The 18198-nt window shown below is 38.4% G+C and overlaps 1 protein-coding gene across 9 annotated transcripts in view; it reads right to left on the bottom strand.

Annotated features, from left to right (window-relative positions):
* Nucleotides 1–2239: 2239 nt before the first annotated feature.
* DPF3 (double PHD fingers 3) overlaps nucleotides 2240–18198 on the bottom strand; it is a 243535-nt gene continuing 227576 nt past the window's right edge. For all 9 annotated transcript variants that reach the window (XM_039334076.1, XM_039334049.1, XM_039334114.1 and 6 more), the window contains 3 exons: nucleotides 14368–14480; nucleotides 12000–12081; nucleotides 2240–9890 (listed from right to left, as the gene is read on the bottom strand). In XM_039334076.1, coding sequence (XP_039190010.1) covers nucleotides 9820–9890; nucleotides 12000–12081; nucleotides 14368–14480 — 266 coding nt within the window. In that variant the 3' untranslated portion in view covers nucleotides 2240–9819. The remainder of the gene's footprint in view (nucleotides 9891–11999; nucleotides 12082–14367; nucleotides 14481–18198) is intronic.

Raw genomic sequence — 18198 nt, 5'->3', positions numbered from 1 at the left:
ATTCCATTTATATATATATATATATACATACACACACACACACACACACACACACACACACATACATATATATATATATATATATATATATATATATATATATATATATATTCTGAGGTTTTCGTGGGTGTTTGTATGTAGGTCTTTGGTTGTTCGGGTTTTCTCCCACATAAAATTGGAAGTGTCTTGGCGACGTTTCGACGAAGTCCCATTCGTCATCTTCAGGCTGGTGTTTGCAGCTTTATGCTTCGAGGAGCAATTGCCAAGACACTTCCAATTCTACGTGGGAGAAAACCCGAACAACCAAAGACCTACATATATATATATATATATATATATATATATATATATATATATATATATATATATATATAGGTATCCTCACCTTACAGTTCATTTGGTGACTGTTCAAAGCTACAATGGCACTAAAAAAAGGGACTTATGACCATTTTTCATATTTAAGACTGTTGCAGCAGACGGTTCATGGCCCCATGAACAAACTCCGGAAGCTTGGCAGCTGCTTCATGATGATTACCAGTGCTTTTTTTTCTAAAAAAAAAAAAAAAAAGGTACCGGAACTCACACACGTCATACAACCCGCTTTGTGTGCCCTACAATGTTCCATCCAAAAAAGGTGCCGGAACTCCGTTCTGGGCATTCTATGAGAAAAAAAGCCCTGATGGCTACAGTCAGGGGTAGGCAACCTGGGCTCTTTTATGACTCGTGGACTTCAACTCCCAGAATTCCTGAGCCAGGAATTCTGGGAGTTGAAGTCCACGAGTCATAAAAGAGCCAAGGTTGCCTACCTCTGGTTACAGTGTCCCAGGTTCATGTGATCACTTTTTGCCACCTCCTGACAAGCAAAGTCAATGAGGGAGCTTAACAACCATGTTCCTAACTTAACAACTGCCATGATTCACTTAACAAATGTGGCAATAAAGGTTGTAAACTGGGGCAAAATTCACTTTAAAAAATCTCTCACTCAGCAACAAAAATTTTGGGCTTAATTGTGGTCGTAAATCGAGGACTATCTGTACAGCTAAGTTCTAGATGAAAAGATTTCTTTTAATCAATCCAGTGGAGGAAGCACACCTTCCTTCACTGAACCAATGAAGGAGACAGAGGAAATCATAATATAAAAACTATTCCTGTGCCTGTTGGCTGCAAACTTGAAATTTTATTTTCTTTTGATATCTTTTGATACAGAAGCTGAGGGTCACGCTATTTGGCTAATGTCTGAAGCAAAGCAACAGGCAGGGGAAGTATATGAACAGAGAGTGAGTGCGTCCAATTTTCTCCAAACCTGGTCCAGAGTCATATGCCTAATAATACGAATATAACACTTCTACTTGTCCCTTCGGCATATGGGATTGGGATGAAGCTGACTTCCAGACCCTGGATTGACTTCAGATGCTGCTGTGTAAGGGGATTTTGCACCAAAACGAATCCTCATGCAGGCCTTCCAAACGTCCGTGCAGTATAAAATGAACTTCCTTCTAATGAGTATGCAATACCTTTTCTTGGAATAGGTTTTCAGATGGTTGCCATGCTACCTCTGTCTCTCCTGGATACGGTTACTGGGAAACATTTCAATCAATCACCAAAATGCCAGGAGAAAGATAGGGGTCTACAACCTTGCTATGTCTTCCAGAACCTTGAGATGCTTTCAGCAGCATCGATCATGGTGTCCTTCTCAACAAGCTGTCTGGAATGAGAACAGTGGGTCCTTCATGTTGTAGTTCAGGGATAAAGCCCATGGCTGTCATGAAGAAATTTCCCAGTTTAATTTCTGGCACCTCCAAAATAGGACCCTTGTCTCAAACATGACAGATCTGATGCCTACTGCAATACCATTACTGTGCTAGAAAAGCTAATAATCTGCTTTGTATACGGCAATGCTCTGTATGTCGATGTCCATTGAAGTCTCCTGGGTCCATTTTCTCTTGATTGTTGGGCACAATATGAGTACTAAAGAACTGTCACTGGGCCTCAACACTTGGCATAAAGTAGTTCATTATTGTGCCATCACCTTAAAGATAGAGGTGAGCTAAGATGAAAAAGGTGCTATAGGATTTTTGACTTAAGGGTTTTATCCTGGATCAATCAAAAATGTATTTTCTACCTAAGGCCCAGGGTCAGGAGAGTTGATCTCCTGCAATATTTTTTTTCTTTTGCTTGTATACTTGTGTATTGAATTTGTGAGATCCTGATTACAGAAATACAAATTTTAAAGAATGTATCCACTTTTTCCCAGTTTATTAGGCACCTGTTATTCCACAAGCTGTCATTCCTGACACACTGCCACTTGCCAGCCATGGAATAAAATATGTATATTTTCCATGCTTTGCCATTCAAGATATTTAACCACATGCATCTGCCATTACATCAGGTGGGCATTTTTCATAGGAAAGAAAGTAGGTACCTTAATCTCTGCCTTCTCCCCCTCCCCCTCCCTGGAGAATATTTTAATGAGACTTACGCAGCTGTACTATCTCAGAATAAACATTAACTATGCTAATTGCTTAAAGTTTAGCCTTTGATTTCTCAGTCAGGCACACCTCTGAGACTTGCTGCTTTTTCGGGGGTTTGAATCAGCTACCCAAATTTTGAAATGCAAGACCTGGCTTGATTGCATAGAAAGCAAGCCTTTTCTTCTGAAAAGAGAGTATCCTGACTTTTGTCTGAGCTGCTACCTCTGGAAAAAAAAAATGGTTGTGAGTTGCCCAAATCCATGGAGGAAATTGTTGTTGCCAGGCACCTTCACACTTCGGCTTAAGAAGGCCTGAATGAAACAAGGGGGAGGGAAGCGAAGGCTCGGAAGGAATTAATTCTGTCAGAGAACTGCAGCTGTTAAGTCCTAAGCTTTGGAATCAGCTGGGAGATGCAAAGAAACAACATGGGCATGCAGGCGCACGTACATGCACGCGTGCACACCACCTATCTGCCTTGCTGGATTAATTCCAGGCCCTTTTCTTATGCACTATAAGCACATCCATTCTGTAACTGAAGGTCACTACAGAATGGGAAATTGAACAGCTTTGCTTGCCTGAGCTGGTCAGAGCCAAGGAAGGCTCCCATCGCAGGTGCTTCATCTCGGAAATAGAAAACAGCATGCTGAAGAAGTCAGCTTGCTGGAGCTATTCTATTTCTCTGCCTGGGCATTTTCTCAAACTTTGTCTATCGCCATTACAAGATCCAATATGAAAAGAGCACTTTGTATAACCTGTCTTTCATCTGGCCGTTTGTTTTTTACCCATTAAAAAGGAGTCACTTGTTATAGAGGCCATTTTGTAGTAAGCTGGGCCATTGCGTCCCTTTCTCAGCTGTGAAAACTGGCAAGGTGAGATTTCATACAGCTTGTTTTAAATTACTTATTCACCGGAGGGGATTTTGACATTTTCTCTTTTTGTTGGAAGAGAAGAATCGAGATGAAAATGACCCTGCCAGTTGCCAATCTCTCCCCTTCTCCCTGGCACAAATAACACACAGAGGCACTAAATCAAAGACCTTTTCTAAATAATAAATTCTATGAATACCACTGTAATTGCATCTTGCATCTCTCTGGGTGCCAGACTTTCTCCAGTTGCTCTTTTTTCGTATGAGAATGTAATTTTGCAATGACCTTGTTTAAAAGCAACACTTTCACTAATTTAAACAATGGTCATTTCACTGATAAACTGCAGGAGGAAGGAGTGCCTTAAACATGCATTTTAACTATACTTATCTTTTCTATTCTGGATCAGTTTCTCTGGAAGGACTTGGGTGTCTGTGTGCATGCATATGGGTGTGTGTGTTTTGTGCCACATTGCACGTTCAGATGTTTAGGTTGGTGGCTGTCCTGAAAAATAATTTGATGATTGGCTTTGAAGTCATTATTAGTAATTAATTCACTAAATAAAGCAGATCTTAAATTCAATTATGATCCTGCTCTCACCCAGAACACAGAAAAAAAACTCAACCCCATTAATTTGATTAGACTGACCTACAGGATTTGCTTACCTTGAAAAAGCACTGCATGTTTACCATGAAATATCTAAAACTGCACCTCCCTCAAAATATCTTAAATCTAAGAACCAATTCTCATGAAACAGAGCTTTTTCCTATGTAGAAGCAGCAGTTTAAATCCAAGTCCAGCAAGGCTGGTTAAACAAATGCAAACATTTTAATCCCCAAATCTGTGTTTGTTTGTGAAAGACTTTGTCTCAGGACTTAGAATGCGAATGCAAAAAATGAATAGACATTCAGTTTTGCAGATGGCTTTGACCTTGTATGACCAGCTTACACAAGACCATTGTGATATATTGGCAATGCACTGTAGCATTGTAATTTTGAAATGCTGGTCTAAGAGCTAATAACACTGTTCATAGTCTAAGCACTTCATATTCTGGCTTGAATTGCAGTCCTATTAAAATCAATGGAGCTCACACATGAGTGTATATGGGGTATCGCAGCCCTAATTTTGGCATGCTAACTGTGCTTGGGGTTTTAATAGATAAGAACAATTTATGTGTTCTGCTTGCTGTGCTTCTACTAAAGACCCAAGCAGCTTTCAGAGACAGAGTATGTATAACAACACGTGATCTTATCATCCAACACGTCATAATTTTGAAACAATCTTGTCATTTTATAAACATACTCAGAGTGAAACTGCAAAATGTACAGTTTCCCAGGGAAAATTTTCAACTGAAATCAACATAATATAAAGGTGTTTAACCTTTGATGGAATGTATCCTCATTTCTGAAGTGGGGAATTATTGCACATTCAAAATGTATTTTATAGGCTGGAATTACTATTGATACTTTCTGCTATAACAAGCCATTCTTTTTTATGATTTCAGTTTCAGCCTGACTCAACATACGGTTAACCTACATTTGTGTATCATATAATGTTGAATGATTTCCTCAATCATCTAGCAGTCTTTTTTGGAGTTGGAACCATTATTGATGGGGTCAGGTGTCTGTACCCCTTTTTTATCCACTATGCAAGCACAGAAAATGAAAACCAAAATGGTCATATGGGCCTCTCTAAGATCCTTCCTCAATCATATAAATCACAAGGGACAGTTCAACCTCAAGTAAATAGTTTATGTAGCACTCTGTGTGTGTGTGTCTGTGTGTGTGTGTGTGTGAGAGAGAGAGAGAGATTCTTAATTTAGTTCCAAACTTACTACAATTTGTTGAACAAATCATTATGACATGGCACGTTCCCAATTAACATTAAACCATACTATTTTTATATATTGCATTATATCAAGCCAAAATCAAACCAACCACTTTATGGTATTGTGTGTGAATCAGAGTGGATGTGATTTCTGTAGGTACTAGCTTTACCAAAAGGATGTTAGTTGTCCTTGTATTTTACAGTGGAGACTCCTTTAAGTGCGGTAGCAGTATAACAAGTCACAAAATATGGCTGTAGGGACAAAAATCCCATTCATTGAAGCCAATATGCTGCATGCCAATTACAAGCATTTTGGACTGCACTTTAAAATCTCATGTTAAGCCTAAACAACAGAGCTGGGGGTGGAGGGAACAACCTCTGCAACAACTGAAGAGCACTGCAGGTAAATCATTGTTCATCCCTGGTTTATAGAAGAAGTGTGGGCTTAATTTGCCCAATAAAGTCACTGGCCCTTTGTACTGGAAGGCCTGCTGCTTGGTGTAACAGTCTCAGATTCAATCTTTGGCATTCCATATAAAACTGGAAAAAAATGTATTGAATCCTGAAAAACTGCCAATCAAGGCAGGTAAGACTATTACATGATCTAACTCAATATGATTCAATCTGTAACATAATTGTATTACACAGGATACATGTGTTCAGCACATCCCATGGTCTCCTTTAAAGAATTAACATCAGGCCTAAAGCAGATAATATACTTTGGGTCAAATTATTGTGCTTTGTCTAGATTCCATGTAAAGCATGGGATGATGTCCACAATCTCCATTTTTTCCAATCAGCTCTTCAAAGCATCTTCCTATATACATTTCTAGCATCCAAGAGGCATCATTATTATCAGAGGTCAGCTAGAGATAAAAAGTCTGAAGAGATGGACCAAAGAAGGGCAAGATTTTACACTCACTACTGCAACACTCTTTCTTTTGTTAACAATTTATACACTTTTTCCTAAATGATTTTTTCCTAAATGATTCCTCCATTTAATAACATTGTCACAATCAATTTGAACCTGAAATCCAAACTTACTGAGTGCTATATGAGCAACTCTTCCAGGGAATGTATAATTAGAAAGAACTATTGACTTTATGCAGTATGCTAAGCAGTAATCTGATTGGTTTGGTTTTGGTTTGGGTAATCTAGCCATCATGATTCATTCAGTAATCCATAATTTAACAAACTATGGTTTAGCATGGTTGAATCCAGTCATAATTTGGCATCCTCAAATTACCAGGTCTTGGTTGCATAGCATGCTCATCTGAAAAGAGGGGAAGATCAAGATTTCCAGGAGAAAATGGCTGACAGTGCTGCAGACAAGTAGAGGTGATGATTGCAACTTTGTACAAGGTAACCAAATCTCAATCTTCTCTGGATCAAAGTGAATGACATGAGATTGCCCAAGCTGTTTTTCCTTATGGTCATTCCTTTTCCTCCTGAAGAGACAGTAATCTTGTGGGGGGAGAGGACCAGGAGATGGGTGAGGTCACTATTTTGTTCCAACTGCAAATTGGAGCCTTTTGAGGACACTACGTTCGGGTATTTCCCTTGCTAATGGATTAGCGGAAATTGTCTATTAATGAATTTAAGGAAGTTAGACACCTTCAGAATGACAAGATTGAAAACACCAGGTGAGTGAATGCTCTTAATCCTATATCACAGGGGTTCTCAACCTTGACAACTTTAAGACTTGTGGACTTCAACTCCCAGAATTCCTCAGCCAGCTTTGCTGACTGAGGAATTCTGGGAGTTAAAGTCCACAAGTCTTAAAGTTGCCAAGGATGAGAACCCCTGCTATATCAGAATATGAAGATTTAATTTTATAATTTTTAAGAATTTAAAATTAAAAAAGATCAAGTTTGACTACAGAAAATTCTAAGGGTTCAAAAAAGTCCAAGTTTGGAGCTTTGAATATTAAGGCTTTGAAACTATTTTTGAAAACAATAAATGTATAAATGGAAAAGAAAGAATGTTTTTGAGTTTTGGAGGTATAAGACAATCAATGTATAATGGCATTTATAGATATATTTGAAGAACTGTGTAGGGATCTGCACCAAGAAATGAAAGCTATGCTGTGTCTTCTAGAGAACATTCTGTTACCAAAGATATCACAGAACTTTACTTGAAGAGAATATGGACACTTTGAAGAAAAATCTATCACCAAATATACTGGATGAGCTACTAAAAATAAAAAAAGAAATAAAAATGAGAATACCAAGAAATAATGGAATAATTTTCCTTTGTTGGATTTATAAGAGAGACTATTTAAGGCACTAAAGAAATTTGAGTAAGGATCAACAACCACCTGGATGGATTGCAGAGAAACACTGTCTTATATAAATTAAAATAAAAAATTATAAAGTTGGCTTATTCTATCAGAGATAAATAGGTTACATTGTTATACAGGGTGATTCTTTCTGGATTAGTGAAGTTGTACTGGATTTGCCTAAATTGGATATTATGTAAAAGCTTCTTCCCAAAGACTTATTTTATGTAATTATAATTTTACAGTATTTAAATTGGTTTTACCTTTAATTGTTTTTCTTTAGTTAAAGTAAGGAAGTTTGGAGAATTTCTTTTTTTAAAAAAAAAGGAGAAATTATTTCTTCTTGCTATATCTATTTTTTTTGGTCTCTATTAGGATATTGGGATTATTATATTCTTGTGAAATATGGATGCGCCTACAGGGTAGAGATAAGGAAAATGTTATTTGGAATATTTTGTACTGGGACTTCTATTTTCTAAAAGGGATTTTCTTTTTGTCATGTTTAAATTTGGTGTTTTAAAAATGTTTGCAATAGAATATTGAGAGCATTTCATGACTTAAATTAAATGGAGTTTTCATCCAGTTAAGAAATAAGGTGTGGAATGTTCACTTTTATATCTGTTAATTAATGTTAAAATCTTAGAGCTCTGTATGGATCTTTTGCTATTAACTGGATCAAAGAAGATGTCACTTATTTGATTTGCCTGTTGTTGAGAAAGGGGTTATGAGATGAAGAGTTTTATAGTTGTTAGCTAAGAGGAGTGAAGGGATTAAGGAATTGTTTACATTTGCCACAAAGGGGGGTGGGTTTTTTTTCTCTTTATACATTTATTTTTCTTGTAATTCTTTTCTTTCCTTCCCTTAGCCTCCATGATCATTTATTGTTTTATTCAAACCTTTAATAAGATTATTGGGAAAAAATAAAAGGAAAGAGAAAAGATCAGCATATGCTGCAAACTAAAAATAAAACAGTAACTGCTGCATTTAGAGAGGATTAGTTGAAACCCGAGTCAGACCTGGATTTGTTTTTGATTAAACTAATGACCCCAAGACAGCTATGTCACCCAAATATGGAAATGAGGGCTGACATAGCTGCCAATCTTCTGTTGCCAGAGTCAAGAACCTTGAGTGACTCTGCACAAAAGAAGGCTTCTTGATTGCACCTCTGAGGGTGGAGCAGGAAAGGAGAAGGTGAGGAGATGATCTTTTGTCTGTGTCTACTCTAATCCCAGTTATGACACCAGGAATTTTTCTTTGAAGTTTTCACCCTTAAAGAAAGAGAAGACAGCCATTGTAAAGAAAGATATAATGTTCTCAAGCAAATTTGGATAGCTTTGCTTTTTGCTAAGAGTCTGGCACTCCTTCACTGGCGTGTCATTTACCTAGGCAGAGCAACAGACTGGATATGCTATGTCAGGGAATCTAGACTAGTTGTGGGATACAGTAAAGCAGGGGTCTTCAAACTTGGTCCTTTTATGACTTGTGGACTTCATGCCTGGCTGAGGAATTCTGGGAGTTAAAGTCCACAAGTCATAAATGGGCCAAGATTGAAGACCTTTGCATTAAAGTAATGAAGTCATATCACCATTTTATCTCTATATTATTAGGGAAATAAAGAAGTTTCAAGGCAGATATTATGTATATGGTTCCTTATGAATGGTTATTTTGGTTTTATTATGGAGCTGTAAAACAGCCAGATACAATTATCTGACATATCTACTTATAAACAGCAATATCCCATTAGAACCTTTTCTGATAAGTAAGGTTTAATATCCCACTACAGCGCAAGATCACAAACAATCACCAAGCACTCTAATACTAATCTAAAGTTCTCCAGATATGTTGGGAATCCAACTCCCATTGTTTTCAGCTTCTGCCCATGTTAGTTAGGAATTCTGAAAGCTGCAGTTTTAACCGATCTGCAAGATGCCAGGCTGGGGACATGACTGTTTGAGGGATGGCGAATACTGATTTATCTGAAGGAAAGAGAAGTTGAATCAAAACAAAATCACCATCCACACAATTTAAATGTCTAAATACCATCAGTTACAACAGCTCCCCTTTATGCTATAATCATAACACATATGAATCTATTACAACAGACCTGCAATCATGCACTGCAGGGGAAAATGATTCATTTGGAACATAGAATTCCCCCCCCCTCCCTTGCCTCAAAGGTGTGTTCCTTCTAGTAGAACCCAGGAGGTCAATTCTTGGTGAAATGTAACCCTGGAGAAGCAAATGCTATGGGTGCTTCTTTGAGGGTTCACCCTTTCGTGAGGGCAAGAGTGTGTTTATGGTTACACATAGCCTATGTGATGGATGATCATGGTGTGCTGGTGCTACAGATTCAAGAATAAGCCCAATCCTTTATTCTCATCTAGGGCTGGTAGCAGAAAGCTGATGCTCTCTCCTGGAGTAGTTCTTGACACAAGTGACAACTCCAGCTTCCTATAAATAAAGATATGGAAAAGTTTAGATTTTGAAAAGACATTCTAAATGATATCCAAATCTGCAGATAAACATGCCTGATTCAGTTTTTGTGCAGTTTGAACAATATGAGCAGCTTTGTTTGTTATTTTACTTTCCAACCAAGTACTAGTCACACTTGGCTCTGTTAGCTTTTAGGGATCAGCCAAGGTTAGTTCATCTTGCCCCCTGCTGTAGGCAACTCCTGTCAAGAGAGAAGCTATTTGAAGAGCATCAGAAGCTGCACAAGTATTTTTAGGGAGGTTCCTATAGGTTTTTTTTTATATGCCAGCGTGCCTGGCTGAGGAATTCTGGGAGTTGAAGTCCACAAGTCATAAAAGTGCTAGGTTTGAAGACCCTGCCTTATAGTATGTCCTTCTGTTTTCCTTAACTGCAGGGACTACTTTGCAGTCTAACAGCTTGTGAGCTAGAATACCTTCACTGCCTTTAAACCAGTGGTTCTCAACCTATGGGTCGCGACCCCATTTGGGGTCGATCGACCTCTTTTGTGGGGTCGCCAAACGCGGCGATCCGCCATTTTGTTCCCTCCGGGGGCGGCGCCGCGCCTCCGGGGGGCGGCGCCGCGCATGCGCGCCGCGCATGGGGGCGGCGCCGCACCTCCGGGGGTGGCGCCGCGCATGCGTGCCGCGCGTGGGGCCCCGCCCCCATGCGCGCTGCACCGCGCATGCGCATAACGTTTGTGTGACGGGGGTCGCCGTCACACAAACGTTGAGAACCGCTGCTTTAAGCTAACAGCAATCTATTTATTACAGAGGTACCCGTGATGGGTTAAACTCATATCCATTTCAGTTTTAAAAGAGACTTGGTTCCTAGTAATCCTCATCAAATATGAATTCTCCTCATCCTTTCCTCTGGAAGCAGAATGGAACCAACCAAGAACACAAAAATGCCTACAGAAAGAGGCTTCCTGAGATGAAGGGACAAGCTAAGGGTGAGCCAGGACTTCAGTTCTTCTCTCTTGTCCTGTAAGAAATTTTCCCAAGTTTCATTGCTACTTTGGTTTAGAGAACTGGACTTGCCTTTCCAAGCTTATGTGTTATTGTCTATCATAATAAAAAGACATAATAAATAGGATATTCTTCCATTTTTCTTCCAAGAAGGAAAAATAGTCACCTCATTCCCAAGTTCTCACAAAAAGTTTATTTTTAAAATGTATATGACTACACAATTTGGATTGTGCAAAAAGATTCACAATTCTGTCCATGAGCAGAACAAAAATTGGAGGAACACTACATACCACTGCATCTGCATACTGAGGACTCAATAAATAATCACCTCACTCCATGCAAAGGATCCACTAGAATTACCCACTCAAACCAGTAAAGGCTGTTAGAAGGAGGAAAATCTTTCATAGATTTGGCAGACAACCTCCACTCATTATGTGTGGAGACATTGGACCCATAGGAGAATTTCATGATTTAATCAAGTGATTTCCCCAACGTCCGCTTATCTGTCTCATCACATGCTTCAGAGAATTATTGCCCTAACTTCTACTAAAGAGGCCAGTGACTTATTAGATTTGTTTTCTCTAATCAAAGTAACCTTCCCAATCAATGATAATTATAGTGAGGAAGAGAAAGAAGTGTCTTCTGAACACTACAGTGACACTGGATTTCCATTAGCTTATTATTGTTTTGTTCGCTACTGGTATTTCAGTATTAACATTGACCATTCAGTACTGATCATTTCAATATCTGGATGGAAACTATAGCTAAATGTGACCTAAGGAGATCCTTAGATTTGTTGCTATGAAATGAATAAGACAGAATCATTGGAAAAAAGCAGGAACTGCTTTAAGCAGCTTTTTTTGCATGATTTGCATTGTTTCAGCTATCTTGACTATAATTTCATATAGGAAGTATGATATAGGAAGACAAATTCCACATAGGACAACTTCCCTATGCCTTTCTTGTGGCTTTCAAAAACCTGCTTCAGCATTATGTGAAAGGAACAATGCTGTCAAAACACGTACATGAATATTTAAATGATATTGATTCTGCTATTTTTTCTAATGTGCTAGCTTAAGCTTATCCTTAAAATGATTGGTATAGATACTCCAAGCAGCCATACCTTCTGGGGGTTCAGAGACTGGTGGATTTAAGCAATACATATGGTAACCACGGTCACAGTCATCACAGAAGAGCAACTGGTCCTGATGCAGAATTGTTGAAAAAAAAGAAAAAAAAACAGCCATTATTCAACCTAGCTAAAAATATGTAATCCTGCCCATTGTTGTACTAAAAAGATAATGTGTAATGATAAGGAACCAAAGAGCACATCAGTAAGGGTCTACAACAACTCGCCATGGCCATGGTTCCACTGTGGAACAACTTGCCGCAGGATAAGAGTAACACTAATATTGCAGACGTAGTGGAACAAAATTGTGAAAGAAAGGATGCCAAAGAAGAGACAAAATGAAATGTGAATGACAAAAATTAAAATCATTTTTATTTGGCCACAGCAAGTTGGCCATGGTGAATTGACCGTGACCAGTTGGCTGTGGCTAGTTGACTGTGGTGAGTTGTCCCATTCCACATCAGTAACTATGGATAAAGAGACTACTTCCTACAAACACTCATTTTGTCCTACATTGCCATGTTCTTGCAATCTAACTAACTTGCACATTGCAATATGCATTTGAAATAGGGGAAAAAAAAAACTCATTTAGAGAGGTTAATCTGAATCTGAGTGGCCAACAACAGTGCAAGTAGGAATTAGGGAGGAAATGTTACAGAATATTCCTGTGCCATGGGGATGTTAAGATCTTCCTTATCGTTCTCAAATGCCTTCTAGAAGAGATACATTTTTCTGAACAAGTCAGAATAAGAAGTGGGTGGGACAAATATCCAAGGGGAGGCTATTCCAAAGAAGGAATACTCTGGCCCATCCAGAAGAAGTAATAGCAAATGGCATTCCCTTGAGGGAGAGTTTTCCCTCTCTGATCTCACCAGAAGGGCAGATTCAACTCAAATCCTGAGTCAAACAGTGTTTTACAGTTGACAACTATTACCTTGAATTGCACCCCAACTAACTGGCAGCTAATACAGCTTCCTTAATGGTATTTTTATATGAGCAAAATTTGGTTTGCACATACTGTAACTGCACAGACTTCTGCTCGTAGAACAACTTCCAAATGCTCTTCAAGAGGTGCTCTGAATAAAGCAAGCTTCCTGTTCCATGAAGTATCATGGCTGGCATACATATATAATTATGCGAAGGCCATTTTGACCATTGTTGTAGAGTTTGCTGGGACTTTTAAATTGCACATCAACTCTGTCTGGGAGAGTGCAAGCTCTTCTAGAAATAATGATGGACTATCTCTGGAATCCACAGTCACTCCATCTTGTTGGGATTAGGCCAGATCTTAGTTTTCCCATCTAAAATTCAGACTGCCTCCAGGGACCTCTGCAGCATTTGCTGCTCAACCCAAAGTAAAGATATACAACTGGATATCACTGGCATATTGATGATATCTCACTCCATGCTGAGAGATTATTTCTTCTAATCTCTTCATGTGCTTATTGCTTCATAGGACACCCAGAACTACATGTACATGTCAATTAGGAAACGTTTCTTTTAGATAATGCATCAAAATTGCATAGTTTCTCTAAAGGTCCTTTCTTTTACTTTAGATTCTATGAGTCATCACTGTTCAAATCCAATACACTCTAGAGCAAAAGTCACCATCATTTTATAATAGCCTACCATTGATTGACATCCATCACAGCCCTAAGCTCCAGAACTGACTGGATGCAATTCCCATTAGATAGGCATTTAAAAGTTTTGAAAAGAAACAACCTCTGAATAGGATTGAGACTTTTCCTCTTGATATATTGATGGAACAGCACCTCTTCAAATTTGTTCAGCTCATTGCAACTCTGTACTAAAATTGGCATGACTAGGGCAAATAATATCTAATAAAGGCCTTTGGGTCATATCATTTGAACCAGCAGAGTCCTTCTGGGAGAGGAAGTATTGCTCTTAAAAGATGAATTGTTTTCTTAGCTGCTAAGATTCAGTCTACATGGACTGGACTACGTATTACCACAAAGCAGACTTTGTACCCTTAAGTAATCCAAAGTGAGAACTAGGAAGCAATTTTGAAGGGGACAGAAGAAAAAAAGATGTATAACTGTATAGTATAAGTTATACACAAGTATAACTGACTGTGCATGTAGAAGGGCTCGCTTCTGCTGCTTATATGTCTTGAGCTCCATGAACAAACCCTGGAGATCCTGTACATTAGTTTGCAACTCATTATTACAAATGGTTAATTTAGATCAGGGGTAGTCAACCTTGGCTCTTTTGTGACTCGTGGACTTCAACTCCCAGAATTCCTGAGCTGGCTCAGGAATTCTGGGAGTTGAAGTCCACGAGTCACAAAAGAGCCAAGGTTGACTACCCCTGATTTAGATATTGATAACAAAGACAAGCTTACATCATTCTCAGAAGTCCCACAGAGGCTACAGGATTTGCATTCGATGCATTGCCACTGATAGGTTTTGACAGCCTCTGTCATATTTGCTGTGAACTGCAAGCACGTTGGGTGACCTGGAGGAATAGGAAACACCTCTGCTTAGTAGGCTGTATTTTGAATGATCCTTTGAATCAAAGTCATACAGTTCAGGAACAAAACAGACATGGACATGGACCAATCACAACATGGGTTCCAAACTAATGGATATCAAAGAGGAAAGCAAGCATTAACCCTTTTGCTGCCGGGCACAAGAAAAACAAGTCATTCCTTCCCACTGCCCCATTGGCAAAGCAATTTTATTCAGAGCTCTTAAAAACTTTGTGGTTGTTTTCCTTTTAATTAAAAAAAAAAACCAAGATAACCGAGTTGAAAGTAGAAAGAATAGGCTTTTCCTCTTTCTTTATAAATGAAGGATTTGGAGGGAGAGGTTTTTTTTATTGAAGATTTATTTGAACTGGTTGAAACATAACTACAGTACAAATTCATACATCAGAAGGACAAAGGGCAAACTTATATTTTTAAGAGCTCTGCACTACTAAGGTTAGCCTGCACAGAAATCAAACTGCACAACTAAGCTTTCAGGATCACCCCAAAAAAAATCCCCCCACCAGTCCAAAACAATTTATAAAAGGAAGAGAAGTAGGAGAGCTAGCAATAGGAGAAGGACAACTACTGCTGAGACTCTAGACCAGGGGTAGTCAACCTTGGCTCTTTTATGACTCGTGGACTTCAATTCCCAGAATTCCTGAGCAAGCTGGCTCAGGAATTCTGGGAATTGAAGTCCACGAGTCATGAAAGAGCCAAGGTTGACTACCCCTGCTCTAGACCTTCCCTACATGCGTGTGGATGGTTTTGCCAAACAGCAAGACTACTATAGCGGGACCAGCAATGGGGAGTTCTGGGAGAGGGGTGATACAAACAAGCAAACATAAGGTAAGTTCAGCGCCCTTTCTTTATAACAGGAAAACAATAAGGAAACAGTTCTTCTCATCACACAGCTTAGAGAAAGGGTTTATAGAAAAGCGGAAGATCTGCAAGCCAGAAAGAACCTGAAGTAAAAAAATCCATTATTTATATTTTCTGCTATTTGTTTTTCTTCTAAAAACAATTGCAAAAGGTAAAAAAAAACGGGCATCCGAGCAGTGGCCTCAGCCCAGAGGACATAAATCTCCATACTGTAATCCTGCTCCAAATAGCCCATTCCCAAAACTGCTGTTAGTCAGAATTGTTTCACTTATAATTGAGAGGTTGGAGACCTTTTTCACCCATACCTTGACTCATAGCCCTTTTCATTGCTCTTTTCATATTTGTTTATAGTATAAAATAAAAAAATACAAAAAGAAATAGTGGGAAAGGTAGGGGAGGGAAAGGGGAAGGAGAAGGGAAGAGTGCAGAAAAGAAGGGAAAGTAGGAAAGTAAATGTTGATTTTTAACAACCACTTTGTTAGATATGCCATTCTAAGAGTCTGGAATAAATATAAAACAAGGATTTCTATGAAGATGCCTCTTTGGGTGTCCCCTCAAGAAGCTTTTTTTCAGAAAAAAAAATGGTGGCGAAGCCAGACTGGTGGACCTATAGTAAAATAATATCATTTAAACTTGGTGATCCTATCCTCAAACCTAAGGAAGAGCTAGAAGCAGAAGGACAGGTCTGACATTGGTTTACGCATTTACAATTGAAAGATTTAAATTAGACAAAAAGAGTTATGGGTTTGACTTTGTTAAAAACGAATTGAAAATCCAGTGCGTGGTAGTGATGAACATATTATTGCTAAGGTTTATAAAATGTTATTGAATGTGAATTTGGAAAGTGAATGTGTAAAACATTGTATGATTCAGTGAGCAAGGAACTTTGACTATAATATAAAGCTTGAACAATGGGAGAATATGTGGACGAAAGGTTTAAAATTCACACTAAATTACAATTTGAAAGAATTTTTCTATCAGATGATGTATCATTGGTATTTAACACCAGAAAAGTTATCAAGAACGTATAAAAGTACCTCAAATGAATGTTGGAAATGCAAAGATAAAGAAGGGACTTTTTATCATTTGTGGTGGAGATGTGATAAAGCAAAGAAATATTGGAGTAGGATTCATATTTTAATACAGAAGATTCTTAAGTGAATAGAAAGATAAAACCAGAAACTTTTCTTTTGAGTTTAATGGGAAAAGACTTGGGGGGGGGGGATTGGAACTTTAATGTTGTATACGTTGATGGCAGCAAGATTACTTTTTGCACAAAAGTGGAAGGACACTTCGATCCCCACAATGAACGAATGGCTGCAAAAATTGATGGAGTTAGCAGAGATGGCTAAATGGACTATTTTGATAAAAGGGAAAAAAAAGTATTTTTGTTTCTACTTGGAAACCGCTTCTGGACTTTGTGCCTGAGGTGGAAAAAAACAAAACTTTGATTTTGGGTTTTACCGATTAGATACATTTGTTGATATAGAAATGGATAGTTTATACTACTATGTAAAGTAAAAAGTTGAGGTTTGATGTTACTATCTTATTTTACTGCACCAAAGGGAGTCAGGAGTCAACACCTTTTCTTTCTTTTTCCCTTCTTTTCTGGACTCAAAGCCCTATTGGGAAATTACACAGGGATATCCAATGATGGCAGTGGTCCTAAATTTCATACAACAGTGAACAATGCCTGATTATCTTGTAGTGCTTGCCACACCGTACTGCCTTCTGCATTTTCATTTTGTAATGAATTTTATGCACTCGTTTAGATTTTTTTTTTTTTTTTTTGCAAAAGAAAGGAGGATCCCTGAGTACCATAAGCAAACATGCAATGAATTGTAGGCAGTTCCCCTGATGGAGCACTGCATTTGTGCCAAAAATCTACACCTGGTGTTCAATATTTAGAACAATCTAAGGCACGGGTGTCAAACTCGCCACGTCACATGACGTGTTGTGACATATCACAACTCTTTTTGCATTGCCGGCAATGGGGTGGGCGTGGCTTCAGCATGATGAAACCGGCCCACCCCTGGCAAGGAGAACAATAAAGGAGGAGCTTCAAAAATTCAAACAAATTCTTAAAACAACATGCAGTGAAGAGTGACAATGACCGTGTGAGTTTGGCAATGTATTTTTGCTGTTTACATATTATGAGCCAATTAGTGATTAAAGAGCTAGAATAAGACTGGAGAAACATTTGTTCTTTCTGAGCCCAACCCACTCCAGAAGATGGTGGTTGTAGAAATTGGAAGGGAGAGAGTTAGCAATACCACCTTCTGCTCCTGGCAGAAAGATGAGATAGTAATCCAATAAATAAGGCATGTTAGGGATTATGAGATCATGGAATGTGGATTGATGTAATTAAAGTGACATGATTAAAAATTAAATAGTTTTGAATTGTTAGCTGGAAAACGATATTTGTTAACTTTCTGGGCTATAATTTTCTGTTAACTAGCTTGGAAACAGCTACTAACCTTTCTAATCTAAGAAATAAAACATAAATCTGAACCAAAGTTTGAGCATGGTGAAGTGATTTAGTGTTTGGAAATAATGAGGTTCTAGTCTCCTGCTACTGGAAGCCACAGAGATGATCTTGAATAAATTATTCTGAGATGGTTTTAGTTATCTTGAAGGGTCTGTTTCCTGATTTGCTAAATCTCAAATGACTGACTTTTGTAACCACAGAAGCTCTCTTGAGTGATTTTGGGCCAATCATAATCACTTAGACCACCAAGATTATTTCACAGATTTGTTTCTTGGGGAAAAGAAATCCCCTTTGCTTTGAAGCTACCTTTATGTGAAAAGTCAATAGTTTCTCTCAGC

Source organism: Crotalus tigris, unplaced genomic scaffold (genome assembly GCF_016545835.1).
Source record: "Crotalus tigris isolate CLP2741 ecotype Arizona unplaced genomic scaffold, ASM1654583v1 scf7180000017545.3456711, whole genome shotgun sequence".
NCBI lineage: Eukaryota > Metazoa > Chordata > Lepidosauria > Squamata > Viperidae > Crotalus > Crotalus tigris.
The sequence above is the reverse complement of the archived record's forward strand: the minus strand, read 5'-3'. Positions and strand labels throughout refer to the sequence as shown.